Source organism: Mobula birostris, chromosome 7, assembly GCF_030028105.1.
Source record: "Mobula birostris isolate sMobBir1 chromosome 7, sMobBir1.hap1, whole genome shotgun sequence".
Taxonomy (NCBI): domain Eukaryota; kingdom Metazoa; phylum Chordata; class Chondrichthyes; order Myliobatiformes; family Myliobatidae; genus Mobula; species Mobula birostris.
Genome location: NC_092376.1, coordinates 51147341 through 51162753, shown reverse-complemented (window position 1 = coordinate 51162753; position 15413 = coordinate 51147341). Strand labels below are relative to the sequence as shown.

The window sequence follows — 15413 nt, the reverse complement described above, 5'->3', positions numbered from 1 at the left end:
TTACTCTTATACACACATTCTTTCTCTCACTCTCCTTTTTCTCCCTCTGTCCCTCTGAATTTGCCCCTTGCCCATTCTCTGGGTCCCCCACCCCCCTGTCTTTCTTCCCGGACCTCCTGTCCCATGATCCTCTCATATCCCTTTTGCCTATCACCTGTCCAGCTCTTGGCTCCATCCCTCCCCCTCCTGTCTTCTCCTATCATTTTGGAACTCCCCCTCCCCCCTCCCACTTTCAAATCTCTTACTAACTCTTCCTTCAGTTAGTCCTGACAAAGGGTCTCGGCCTGAAACGTCGACTGCACCTCTTTCTAGAGATGCTGCCTGGCCTGCTGCATTCACCAGCAAATTTAAATGAAGCAGATAGGATGTTCTAAATCTTGAGATTTTTTTTCACTCCTTTACTTTCACCTTGGTATGATTTGACTTTAGCATATTAACCTTTAGCCAGTAAGTTCTTTGTACATGATACCAAAAATCATATGTCAGGGTTTTGGGTAGTCAATTTGACAAACTATAAAGCAGTTTGGGATAGTACATGAAGGGTACTTGTAGAAAATGCTAAAATCACTAGCAAATCAATGTCCCTGTTTGGAAGATGAAGTACCTTCAGATTTTATGTTGTTTGTACTTTGATCTTCAGTATAAGATTTCTCTTTAATTTTGTCCTTTACATCAAGCCCAGTGAATTGAGTCATTTTCAATCTGCAGATCACTGCTAGTCCATTTAGTAATGTTATATGTTTCCCTCCTGTTCAGCCATCTTGGCTAACGGATATCTGAAAGCTGGTGTCATCAAAACAGGGTTATTTTCTCTTTCAAAACTCTTGTTTGCATCTTGGTATTTTGTGTACATATTGTAGGTGTATACTAAAACATGAAAAAATTGGTGTGGTTTAATATTTTAAAGTTTTCTTTACTCCAGCTTCAATACCACAAAATACTGATTTGTATGAACAAATAATTATATGGCTTAAAAAGAGAAAAGTGAAGACTTGAAATCCAACTTAAATGATAGAAATCAAAGTTCAAAGTAAATTTATTATCAAAGTACATATATGTTACCATATACAACCCTGAGATTAATTTTCTTGTGGGCATACTCAAAAGATTGATCTTAGAATAATAACCGTAATAGAATCATAGAATAGAACCGCACCAACTTGGACATTCAATTAGAGTGCAGGGGATGACAAACTGCAAATACAAAAAAAAATAATAATAAATAAAGCAATGAGTATATAGAGTATGAGGTGAGCCCTTAGATTGTGGGAATATTTCAGCGATGGGGCAAGTGAAGTGGAGTTATACACTAATCATAAGGAAAATTGATTATAATTTTAGAATGGAATTAACTTTTTTTTATGACTTAGCATTAAGTGTTGTTATGCTTGCCCGACGCCGGCCCCCTAGGCCTGAGTCGACGTAGTAGTAGTTGTTACAAGGAACAAAAACGTAACAGAAAAGTTTGCACAGTAGATGTGCTGCAGATACCAGTTACTTTTCACACTGAGGCAATAGAAGATCATTTACCTGGACCATCCTGCTTTGGCAAAACAGATATCCCATTGACATCCCCAATCTTTCAGACTAATATTTCAGCTCATAGATAAATTCAGTAATCTGTACTGTATAAATGAATTATTCTTTATATCTACCATATTGTGAACTACACAATATAGTAAGAATTTTATGTCATATTGGAATAACATCACACCTTTTAATTCAGCATTAAATGTGCTGCTATGAGGAATGAGAAAGGAAATCAAAAAAGTTCACGGGGAAAGCCATTAAAAGATTCTTTAGGTTGTTTTTGCCTCTGCTAAAAATATGGTGAAATAATTGAAGGATTCTCTTTTGTTAGGTAGCAGCTCTGTTGCAGAGTTTTTCCGAATTATGAATAGACAGTTCACAGTTCACGAATGGAATACCATCAATATGGCAGGTGATGAATGGTCACAACTGGACATGTTTCACAGATACTGGGTATGTTTCATTTAAGTAACAAAATAGCCAATTTCAACACAAATAGCTGAAAATATGTTTCCAAGTTTTGCAATCATGATACAATATACAGTACTGTGCAAAAGACTTGGGCACTCTAGATTTTTTATAATAATTTTGTTTTGGATGTTTATTTTCATCTTCTGCATTAGTGTGTCAATAGAAAAGTGCAAATTTTAAATTCTCAAACATTCATTTTTCGAATACTTAAATGATACAGGGAAATTTTTGTATTTTGTTAAAGTAGCACATTAAGTAATAGACCACTTTTCAAATTAAAAACTTGATAACCTTGTTATACAGCCCAGTGCACAACTAAACAAAGATGGCAAACAGGTGCTAATGATCAATGACAAAACAAATTGAATGAACTGAACTGATTAACTGAAACAAGTGTAGAAGGAATCAGCAGTGTGAAGGACAACCAAATTAAAATGTGAGGGTGTGGTAGATTTGACAGTTTAGCCTTCAAATCATCAGATCTTACACCTGCGCAAGAGTGAGCAAATGGAAATGAGAGGACGTACAGGAGCAAGATTACCAGCTAGTTGAGTGATGTCACAGCAACAACCTTGCGCTCAATGTCAGTAAGACAAAAGAGCTGATTGTGGACCAGGAAGGGTAAGACGAGGGAACACAAACCAATCCTCACAGAGGGATCAGAAGTGGAGAGAGCAAGCAGTTGCAAGTTCCTGGGTGTCAAAATCTCAGAGGATCTAACTTGGTCCCAACATATCGATACAGCTAAAAGGAAGGCAAGGTAGTGGCTATATTTCATTAGGGGTTTGAGGAAATTTAGTTTGTCACCTAAAAGAAACCTCAAACTATACCTGTACTGTGGAGAGTATTCTGACAGGCTGCATCACTGTCTGGTATGGGGGGGTGGGGGGGCTACTGCACAGGACCGAAAGAAGCTACAAAAATTATTAAATTAGTCAGCTCCATCTTCAGTACTAGCCTCTGTTGTACCCAAGACATCTTCAAGGAGCAGTGACTCAAAAAGGTGGCATCCATTATTAAAGACCTCCATCACCAAAACCATGCACTCTTCTCACTGTTACCATCAGGAAGGAGGTACAGAAGCCTGAAGGCACACGCTCAGCGATTCAGGAACAGCTTCTTCCTCTCAGCTATCCGATTCCTAAATGGACATTGAACCCATAAACACAACCTCACGTTTTTATATTATTTGTTTTGAACTTTTTTAATCTATTTAATATCCTGCCTGTACTTTAATTGATTAACTATTTTTTCTTTATATATTATCATGTATTGCACTGTACTGCTGCTGCTGCTAAGTTAACAAATTTCATGACACAGACAGGTGATAATAAACGAGAAAGTCTGCAGATGCTGGAAATCCAAGCAACACAACACACACAAAATGCTGGAGAAACTCAGCAGGCCAGACAGCATCTATGAAAAAATGTACAGTCAACGTTTTGGGCCGAGACTCTTCGAGTCCTGCCAAAGTTCCTCCGGCGTTCCGGTGATGATAAACCTGATTCTCAAATTTCATGGTAGACAGGAGTTTCAAGGTGTGCTGTCAAAGCTTGTACATCAGACTGACACCCCTTCTAAATCAGAATAAGTCTAGCACTGCTATCAGCTCTAAACTCATAGAAGCCACTCTGGAGTCTGGAGAAATCTTGTCAGAAGTGGTCTTCGTGGAAGAGTTGCTGTCAAAAAGCCATTCCTTCAAAATGGCAGCAAGTGCTCTAGACTGACGAGTCAAAATTTGAAATTTTTAGCTCAAACGAGAGACAGTTTGTCTGTAGAAAAGCTGGAGAATACTATATGGTTGAGTGTCTGCGGACAACAGTTAAGCGTAACAGATGTTCCCTGTAGGTTTTGGGCTGCATTTCTGCAAATGGAATTGGTGATCTGATCAGAGCTAATGATGCTGAGAAGTGTAAGCAGGTTCTCATCCATCATGCAATACCATCAGAGAGACATTTGATTGGTCCCAACTTCATTCTGCAGCAGGACATTGACCCCAAACACATGGCCAAGGTCATAAAAACGTATCTTCAGCATATAGAACAAGGAGTTCTGCAACGGATGGCATGGCCTCCACAGAGCCCTGATCTCATCATCATTGAGGCTGTGTGTGATTACCTGAAGCAAGTGAGACAGCCGAAGTCTGCAGAAGAACTGTGGCAAGTTTTCCAAGAAGCTCGGAACAACCTACCAGCTTATAAAACTGCGCAACAGTGTACCTAAAATAATTGATGCAGTTTTAAAGATCAAGAGTAGTCACACCAAATATTGATTTAGTTTGTTACTGTTTACTTTCAGCGTATTTTAATTTTCACATGTTGATTGGAAATCCCATACTGTAAATGGGATAGAGTTTGTCAAATGTGTTCAGGAAAGTTTCCTGAATCAGTATGTAGAAGCCCCAGTGAGACAGTGTGTGATACTTGATGTGCTGTTAGGGAATAAGACAGGACAGATGGCAGAAGTTTATGTAGGGGAAGACTTGCAACTGTCATCACAGTGCCATTAGTTTCAAAGTAAATATACAAACAGATACAGTAGGTGTGCTTTGCGGGTTGAGATTCTAAATTGGAGAAAGGCCATTTTTAATGGTATCAGAAAGGATCTGGCAAGTGTGGATGGTTTTCTGGCAAAGACGTAGTTGTTAAGTAGGAGGTCTTCAGAAGTGTAATTTTGAGAGTATAAATCCTGTATGTGCCTGTCAGAATAAAAGTTTTATAACAGGTTTAGGGAACCTTAGTTTCCAAGAGATATTGAGACCCTGGGTAAGAAAAAGAGGTGCATCATAGGTATAGGCAGGGAGGAACAAATGAAGTATGTGAGGAGAATAAGAAATGCAAGGGAACACTTGGAGAAATCAGGAAGACATGTAGTTGCCCTAGGAAACAAAGTGGAGGACAATCTTAACGGATTCTACCGGTATGTTAAGAGCAAAAGGATTGCAAGGGACAAAATTGGTCCTCTGCAAGATTAGAATGGTAGTCTACGTGTGGAGCCAAAAGAGAAGGGGGAGATCTTAAATGGATTTTTTGCATCTATATTTACTCAAGAGTCGGACACAGATTCTATAAAAGTGAGGCAAAGCTGCAGCGAGGTCATGGACTCTATACAGATTAAGGAAGAGGAGATGTTTGCGGTCTTAAGGCAAATTAGGGTGAACAAATCCCCAAGGCCTGACAGGGTATTCCCTCGGAGCCTGTGGGAGGCAAGTGTAGAAATTACCTGGGCCTGGCAGAGATATTTAAGACATCCTTAGCGACATGAGAGGTACGGGAGAATTGGAGGATGGCTAATGTCCCACTGATTTTTTAAAAGGAGACTAAACAGAAACCAGGAAATCATAGCCCAGTGAGTCTGACATCACTTGTGGGAAAGTTATTGGAATGTATTCTAAGGGACCAGATATATAATGATTTGAATAGACTAGACAAGGAATGATTAAGGATAGTCGACATAGCTTTGTGTATGGTAGGTCGTGTCGAGGAAGTTACCAGGAAAGTGGATGAAGGCAAGACTGTGGATGTCCACACGGACTTCAGAAAGGCATTTGACAAGGCCCCACGTCGGAGGCTGGTCAAGATGGTTCAGTCGCTCCACATTCAGGATAAAATAGTAAATTGGATTAGAGGTTGGCTTTACGGGAGAAGCTAGAGAGTGGTAGTAGAGGGTTGCCTCTCTGACTGGAAGCCTGTGACTAGTGGTGTACCACAGGGATTGATGCTGGGTCCTTTGTTGTTTGTCATCTATATCAATGATCTGGATGATGATGTGGTCAACTGGATCAACAAATTTGCGGGTGACACCAAGATTGGGGGTATAGTGGACAGTGAGGAAGGCTGTCACGGCTTGCAGAGGGATTGGCATCAGCTGGAAAAATAGTCTGAAAAATGGCAGATGGAATTCAATGCAGACAAGTGTGTTTGCCAACTTCTTGCAGCAAATTTTGATTTTTGCTTTGCTACATTCACAACCAAATCAAACTCCGAATAATTCAATTTGGAAATCAACACTAAGCTCTCTGCTTCTCCACTTGCCGTTCTTTTCCAAGTCGGACAACATACATCGCTCCCTTTCATTTCACACCCCTTAAGCAATTTTTGGCCTGTATTACTACATTTATTTTTATGTACTTGTCATGTGCCTTCTGAAATTATTCCATAGATCTGCAAAATCTATATCAAGTCATTAATTTCTTCAAAATGGCTGACAATCATAGTTACTCTGCTATCCTTGATCAAAGTATGATTTATAAAGTCTGTTAATTATCACCATTCAAACTTAAATTTGAGTTTCCTCAGTTGACATTTAACTATCTAATTAGTCACTGTTTTATTCATCTGCCCTTTTTTAATTAGGGTAATTTGTTACAACTCTTCAGTGACAGTGTAAGACAGTCACATTTAGAAGAAGAGCAATCCTGTTCTACACCAGACTTATAGTAAAATGTTTATTGATTCCCCTGTGCTATACGTACCCCCGCCAAGATCAATTATGTTCAAAGACTATGATCAGCCACATCATACAACATAGCAAATAATGATGATCAGTACCCCTAGCCTTGTGCTGCATCCTATGTTTTAAGAACGTTGAACTTGGATGCCACATCAGGAATGGTGTCCATATCTTTGTCCTCTATTATGAGAAGAATATTTTATTTTTAAACACCCTTTCCACTGGTTCTGCAAAGCATACTATCGGAACAGATGGTGTACATTTATCAAGAAACCCTGAACAAGCTCAATTTTTAGATAATTGAATGTTGTGGAGAGTCTTTAAAATTATGAAAGAATCGATGGGTATTCATTGGAGAAAGCAAAATAAAGGGTGTTAATGCCATAAAGAATTCGGGGGAAAGAACAGCAATCTGCCATAAGAAATGAGTAGTTCAGATGAAAAGCATTGATGCATTAAAAGGAAAAGCTAGATGAGTATGTGACAATAAAACACAGGAAGAACAGACTAATGGAGTTAGAAGGAGGCATGTACGCAGAACGACTTGGTATGGAGGTGAATTTCTGAGTGTAGGATGTTCTGTACTATAGATTCTCTGGTTCAGCTTTTTTTCTCATGCTGCATATGACATGTAATTGTCAAGGAATTTGGTTACTTTGTTTATAATGATTACTAAAAGAAGTTGTTTTGCACTTTTGCACCAAGTTTGGTGACTATTGAATTTATTTTCTAGAGTTGAAACAAATCAAATTAAAATGCAATCTGATAGTTCCAATTCATTTCCAGACTTTGAAAGAAAGCTTTATAAAGGCAATCGGAGTTGGAATTGCATTTGATCTACAGAGGATTGAGTTCCATGTCTCACCATTACGTTTGGAAGAAGGCCAGATTTATAAGGAAACAATAATGTTTTTGGATGGAGAGCAGGAAGAGGACTGGGTGTTTGAGGTAAAATAACATAACTTTAGTAGTAATCAGTATTAATTAAAATGCTCACTATTTGTGTCTACTAGCTCAACTTTCTTTTCCCTCATGCACTGTTTATTCAGTAGTTTATAAGTGATACTTCTAAACTACATTTCATCTTTCTTTACTATCTGCAGCCATGCAGCTACCACCAGCTGTAGAAACAAGTGTAACATAATTTCATCTAAACCTTGCTGCCTATATCCTATTCTACATCTTACACTCAATTCACTCTACTCACCAAGCCTATTGAATCCTGTTTTCCACGTAGTTTCTTCTTGCCCAATGCAAGTAATCTTTATCACCTCCCACAATTCACTACTTTGCTCTGCTCACTTCTGTTCTGTCATTTGTGAGGCAAAAGGAAATTGTATTTTTAATCATTCTGAACCTAAACTTACAAACTCCTCCTTTAAACCTACATGTTCAAAACTGCGTACAAATGTCCCACATTGTAAAAGATTTCAGTTACCCCTCTTATTACCTCATCAATGACAGCCATTCTTTCTCAGAAACTTTCAATAGAAAAAATTTCTAACTTTTTTATATCACATTTTATAAATGCAAGTTGTCGTTAAAGTAGTACAGCATACACTTAGATACCGTATAACGCAACCCCGCATAATGCTGATTTGCTACAGCAGTTATTTAATTTTTTATTAAAATCTTTTCAAATGTTAAACTCATTCTAAACAACACTTAAGGCCACCCTTACAGTAAACATTCATTCAGCCAATAAGAGCTCTGAGCCACTCACAACTAATCACGTATTGGTTCACGCTCTGCCTCCCCTGCGTGTGTAAATGTTCTTGCTCCCTCGCCAAATCATTCCGTTTCTTTCATCCATATTGTCTGGAAAATAGTCTACAACTTCCAGTGAGGCTAGTACATTACATCTGTGATGTCTAGGAAAAGCATTAGCATGTATGTGAAACTGCAAGTGATATGACGTTTGAAAGCTGGTGAGTGTCACGTTGATGTTGGCGCCTATTTGAAATCGGCTACATCGACAGTCAGAACAATTATGTAAAAAATGCAGACAAGATAAAAGCTTCTACAGCGGTGACCTCAAAGCTATCATAAACAAAGGTGACTCATTCAAGGAGCCATTTGCTTGAAAAAATGGAAAATAGACTAAGTATATGGATGGATGGTCAAACTCAATGAAACATGTTCCTGATGCTGATATTAATGGAAAAGGCAATAAGCATCTTCAATCATATTCAAGAAGAAAAGGAAGAAGATACGTCAGCAACAGTCACAGCAAGCAGAGGTTGGTTGATAGATTTAAACAGCGCAGTAACCTCCATAGCATATGTATCTTTGGTGAAGCAGCTAGTGCAGACAGCAAGACCCTTAATAACAAAGAGCTTCAAGAATTGGCAGAGCATTGTATCCTGGGTGAATCTGAGGACATGGATGGGGAAGAGGAAACACAAGAAAGAAACCTCGCCACAAAATTCCTCAGCACCAGCATCACCACGAACACACAAACCATCGATAATAACCCTGACTGGGAGCAAAGCAATAAGGCAAAGAGAGGTGTTCTCGACATGATTTCCTGTTCCCGAGAACTGCTTCATGAAGGGAAACATAAGAAAAGGCAGTCAATTCTCAATGCCTACTTGAAGAAGAACCCAGAGTTGGAGGAGGACCCACAGCCTGGTCCCTCCTCTAGGACGTAACCAACACCCACTTCCCTCCGCTGCTGCTGTGACGTGTTACTGCTCCATTGGCGTACAGGTTAGGCCTATTTGCGTGTTTGTCACTCCACGAATTACTGTGCGTACATAAAATAATATATCATATATCTCGTCTTTGATTTAAAAAAAAAATCAGGCACACACGTCCATTTACGTAATGTTATAATGGCCCCGTATAGCGCTCCACCTCTGAGGAACACATCCTCAGCATTAAATTGTGCACAAATTGGCAAATTCCTTTGTGTAACGCATAGAAGTAGATCTTAAAATCATCCTCATCTATAAGCAATCATGTCCAGTGATTAGCTACGTGAATACAAGTTACCAGTAATTTCTTTCTATCTTCCATATTTTTTAAAGGATTGAAATAATTTGAATTTTCTAAAACAGGCTGTTAGATGAAATTTGGAGACAAAAATAGTGCAGAGTAATCGAGCGGCGGTCTCATCAAGGCCTCTATAATTGCTGTAACCTCATTATCAAACCAAACAGACGATTCACTTTCCTGCATCTACATGTTGACTGTCAATTACTCAAGTACAAGGTCAATTTGGTTCCTTTAAACATAAACATTACAAAATCTTTACATAATTTACAAGAAATACTCTGCTTGTTTAGTGCAACACAATAGAAATGACATTTTCCATATTATATCGCATCTACCAATTCATTCAGCTTATCTTTAACCACTGAAATCCCTTCTATATCCTTCTCCAAACTCAAGCCCATAGTTTGATATCACCCACAAGCTTGGAAATGTGACATTTCGTTAAATTGTTGATAAAGGTTAATAGCTGAAAACCCATCTTGCTTTTGCAGATATTACAGTAGGTCCAGAACTTAATTTCAACTGTGTCGGGCACAAGGAAAATTTACAGCCAAACAAAAATGCCTTAAATGTACAAGGAAAATAAAGCAAAGTAAAAATTTCAATAGCAGCCATCCCAAAATGACTAATCCATTTGAACAGTAGTTCTTTTAAAGTAAATTCACTACACTGATGTAGAACACTTTAGGAGCCAAATTTAGTGATATTTCCATGAAGCAAATGTACAAGGCATCAAATACTCACCAAGAAGTTTTACTTTGCATCTGTGGAAATTTTCCTTTTTCTGGCTATGAAATTCATATTAGGTTGAGAAATTGTCATTAATTTATTTGATATAATTATAAGAAAATCAGATCATTTAAAATCACATTTAGAATGTTCACTACAAATAAAATAATTTCTTTGGATCTTTGTGTCCTATATGGTGTTTTCATTTTTTTGTAAGTGTAAGCTTTATTTATTAACTTGAGTATTTCAAAGACATGTCCATGACTTTTCAAGCTATTGAAAATGCTATTGCACTATTTTCAAAGACTAGTCATTACTATTGTTCACCATGAACACCACTGCAAATATGATGCTTTTTTAAAAAGAATTTCCAAAGAAGCATTGAATTAAATGTTAAATGTCAGTTAATATTAGCTGCTGTAGTTCCCTGAGAAGCAGTTTTAAAAAATACACAAGCTTTCAAATAGATCCATCAAATGTAAATGTGAAGCAGATTCTAAGCTTGTTGATCAGTAACAGAAATAAAAACAGCTTGTTATTTGTAGAAGCACTTTACTTTTGTGAAGTGCCTCAAGACAGTGCACAGAAATATTTATATAACATTCAAGTTCAACAGAAATAAATTATTGCAGATGAACCAAAAGGTAGCTTCAGAGGGAAGTTCTTGGGGAATACTTCAAAGGACAAAAGAAAACCAGCTGGGAGAGATTTGGGGAGGAAACTTCTTAACTCCCAATCTTGGCACTTGGAGGTATTGGTGGAGCAATTAAATTTGGGGGTGATCTGGAGTTGAAGGAATTTAGGTGTCATTCAGGATTATGAGGATAGAAGAGTTTAGAGAAAGGAACAAAGCCATGGAGGGATCTGAAAACATGTGAATTTTGAAACTGAGTTTGTGATTTACTGGGAGGCAACATTGTTCAACAATCACTAATGAGCATAAACTAATGCAAGAAAGCCTGAAATTTCCTTGTCATTCTGTGTTAATACTTTTGAAAGGCACTTGCCTGTTGTAACTAAATATAGCACTTCAATAGTATGGAATTAATTGATTTTATTGCTATATCTAAATATTGCTAGCTCTAATTTATGAAATTGAATCTGCTGAAGCTAGGAGTATATTTCCGGCAGCACTCATTTATGTCACTGTATTGATAACAATTTAGAAGATTTGTCATTCTTTTAGTAACAAAGTTAATAAGCAGAATCCTAAGATTTTTAGGATGGGGGTGGGGGGACAATTAAGTCTGTCATATACCAATATACTATAAGTGCCACCAGTTCAGCTGAAGATAACTAATTCAAAAACTTAATCCTTTACCTGCATGTCATTTGATTCTATTAATGTAATAAGTTAGATTTTATAAACTGTTATAAAATCTGTCTTAAAAGCAAATGGTCAGTGTATTCCACATTTTAAACACATGATTAAAAAAATTCTGATCTTAAAATGATTCTTCCAGTGTTAAGAAATTACCTGTTCACTATTATTGATTTGCCATAAAATTGAACAAATACAATTTACTCTGCCAATATTTTGAAATGATTCTCACAAAACCACAATTAAGTTAATTTTAAGTAGGTTTATATCTCTAGAAAAAGTGCGGGTTTCAGAATTATAATTCTCCTTTAGATGGTGTGTATAGTTTGCAGACTAATCAATAACTAGTAAAAATTCAGTAACTCCTCCATACTTAACTTTCATAATCCCAATATGTAATGCTACGAATCCTATTTGTGCTTCAACAGTGATCTCCATAATCCTTCCCTTAAGAATTTTTGTGTTTGGGGGCTCTCAATCAAGAGTCAATCCACTGGTGTCTGGTGCTTACGCTGTGAAAGTTTGGAACCACCTACACAAAAAGAGCAGTGTGTTTGCAGTTGTCCCAGTGTAGCTACAATTTTTCACATTTGCCCAGCAATATGGAAAATTGCCCAATATATTTCCTTCTAAATGCAAGACTAATCTGTCCATTTGTTTTTCCATCACTGCTCATTGTGGGTTCTGGCAGGACAAGAAACCACCTACCTTGATAAAGTCATGGTCCACATGGACAAAACAGCTGAATATCCAGATATCCACTAGTAGTCACTTGTTACGTGAAGGCATTGGGAAGTTTAATAAGAGCTCGGACCCTTTTGGAACTTTTTGGTGAACTGCAATCATTGCAAGCAGATAGATGGAAGCTACAGGCAGATTGTTAGCCCTAAGCTGCAGGAGACAGGTACCTGGGTGCTGTCAGGAGAGGGGAAAGGAATAGGCAGCCATTGTACCCCGTGGCCCTTCCCTTCAATAATAAGTTTACTGCTTTGGATACTGTTGAGGGGAAAGCCGCAGCGACCGGGTCTCTGGCATTGAATTTGGCTCTGTGGCTCAGAAGGGAAGGAGGGAGAAGAGGCAGTAGTGATAGGAGATTCCATAGTTGGACGAGCATCTACGGGCATGAAAGAGGTACCCTGAAATAATGTTGCCTCCCAGGTGCCAGGGTCAGGGATGTTCCAAATCAGGTCCACAGCATTCTAAAGGGGGAGGGTGAACAGCCGGTAGTTGTGGTACACATAGGTGCGACCAACATAGGCAAGAAAAAGGAAGGGATCCTGAAGAGATGTCTTTTGAGGAAAGTATGCCCTGTACGAAAAGGATGGGTTACACTTGAACCTAAAGGGGGCCAATATTCTTGAGACAAGTTTGCTAGAGCTGTTGGGCGGGGGGGGGGGGGTTAAACTAATTTGACAGAGCGATTGGGAACCAGAGTGATCGAGCTGAGGATGGGGTAATTGGTAGACAAGTTAATGTGTGTAGTGAGGCTATGAGGAAGGACAGGCAGATGAGAGGGCAAAATAACAGTGGGTTGAATTGAAGTGTAGCATGGGGACAAAATGTAGGGGTGATGAATACAGGACAGAAGGTGTTGTGTTGAATGCACTCAGTGCAGACTGCTGCAGGCATTTGAAGAGCATTTGATAGCTTTGAGCCTGTCGTCGCTGGAGTTTAGAAGAATGTGGGGACGTATCTCTTTGAAACCTATTGAATATTGAAAGGCCAAAGTAGAGTGGATGTGGAGAGGATGTTTCCTATAGTGGAGGAAACTAGAACCAGAGAGGACAAACTCAGAATAGAAGGACATCCATTTCGAAAAGAGATGAGGAGATGACCCAGAGGGTAGTGAATTTTTAGAATTCATTTCCAGAGATGTCTGTGAAGGGAAGTCATTGGGTATATTTAAAGTGGAGGTTGATAAGTTCTTGATTAGTCAGGGTATCAAAGGTTACAGGGAGAAGGCAGGAGAACAGGGTTGAGAGGGATAATAAATCAGCCATGATGGAATGCTGGAGCAGATTCGATGGGCCAAGTAGCCTAATTCTGGTCCTATGTCTTTTGTGTATGGGGCAAAGAGGTAACTTTCCGAAATCATTGCCCTGCACATCAACAATTGTTATGGTTGTTCGATCCAACCATATAATTTGAGTTGAATCTCAACACGAATAATTTGACTAAGTATACTCAATCCATGCAAGTGTCAGGGAATGGTTAGCTCAAAACAAGGAATAGAATTGTCATAGCAACAGTTTGTTGCATGGAAGCACATGGAACAGGCATTAGCTGAAGTCGGAAGTTGGTGGCTAGTTGATGATTAGTATTTTTTGATATGCAGTTTGTTATTTTAAATATTGAACCCTTCCCCTCCACTGAATGTAAGGATTTACTAAAATTCATAATTCCTAAGGAAACTAAATAAATCCCCTTGAAACCTATTTGTCTCAGCCCTCCAGTGCAAAATACATAACTGCTTGATTTTCTTTTGATATTTAAGTATTGGCTACGGCAAAACAGATTGCACATAATACTTTCAACACAAGAAACAGTCCAAGTACATGTCAAAGACATACATAAAGAAAAAAATACTAGCTAGATTAAGAAAGGAGTGGTTAGAGATGTGGGTCTAAAGAGGAGAGAAAAAGACAAGAGTATTTTGTCATGGTAGCTGAATGCATATGAACAGTATTGCTGAGCTGAACAGAGGGAGGAAAAGAAAAGAAGCCATGATTGGGAATGAAGAATTTTGAGGTATTTTCTGTGGCTGGAGGAGACCATAGAGATACGGTAGTGAAAAACAATGGAATGATAGTGTTTCTGAAGTTTGAGAAAATAAAGAGTTAAGGAAGCTGTCATGGGAGATGTGTTTAGGACTGAAATTGGGTATAACATGGATGAGTAATTTATCATTGTTTTCAAGTGCAAAAACTCTCAGAATCAGGTTTAATATCACTAGCATATGCTGTGAAATTTGTTTTGTGGCAGCAGTACATTGCAATTTAGTTTTTTTAATGTATTGCAACAAGAAATGTCCATACATTAATGCAATAAGAGCAAAAAAAATGAGGTCGTGCACATGGGTTTACTTTCCATTCAGAAATCTGATGGCGGAGGGGAAGGAGCTGTTCCTAAAATGTTGAGTGTGTGTCTTCAGGCTCCTATACCACCACCTTGATGATAGCAATTAGAAGAGGATATGTCTTGGGTGATGGGGTGGTAGAGGGTCCTTAATGATGAATGCCACCTTTATGAGGTATGACCTTCAGAAGATGTCCTCCATGCTGGGGAAGCAAGTGCCCATGATGGAACTAGCTAAGTTTGTGACTTTCTGCAGCTTTTTCTGATCCAATTAACTTGTAGAAGGAAATGTTTAACCACCATTTATTGCATTATTTTTCAGTAGCATGGTCATTGATTGCATAGCAACAATAGTTTTAAAAAAAATTAGATTTTAAAAAATTGTAAGACTGATAAGTCAGCTGTGAGTTATGTAAGCCAATGTTGACATACTAGTCAAGGGCACCTATTAAGGGAAAAAGCTGAAAATGTCATCAGTTTTTAAAGATTAGAGAAATATAGATTTTTGTTGCATTCTTTGATCCTTAATACTTCAACATGCAAAACTTAGGATATTTTTAATATTTAGTGTATTAACAACAATGCTTTTAAAACAGAAATTGATTCATCACAGAAGTCCAAAAAAGTGAGTAGAAGTATAAAGGAGCTGTTAGTTGTTTAGAAAGCTTTTGAGGATGACAGGAAGGGGAGGCTTAAATAACATGGATTTCTGAAATGCAGAGCTGTCAATAATGTAGTAAAGAGAGTGGAGGATAGAAAATAGACTAGTTTGGAAAGATCATTCGTGACTGAGCTGACTTTACCACTCTCAGCAGGTTCAATTGGTCAAGGGCAGCAC

At 38.2% G+C, this 15413-nt stretch overlaps 1 protein-coding gene across 2 annotated transcripts in view; it reads left to right on the top strand.

Annotated features, from left to right (window-relative positions):
* The window catches only part of aasdhppt (aminoadipate-semialdehyde dehydrogenase-phosphopantetheinyl transferase), a 51359-nt gene that overhangs the window by 28052 nt on the left and 7894 nt on the right, over nt 1-15413 (top strand). The window contains exons 3-4 of one of the 2 annotated variants that reach the window (XM_072263124.1): nt 1862-1983; nt 7240-7401. In XM_072263124.1, coding sequence (XP_072119225.1) covers nt 1862-1983; nt 7240-7401 — 284 coding nt within the window. The remainder of the gene's footprint in view (nt 1-1861; nt 1984-7239; nt 7402-15413) is intronic. The other variant, XM_072263125.1, reaches the window with a different exon arrangement.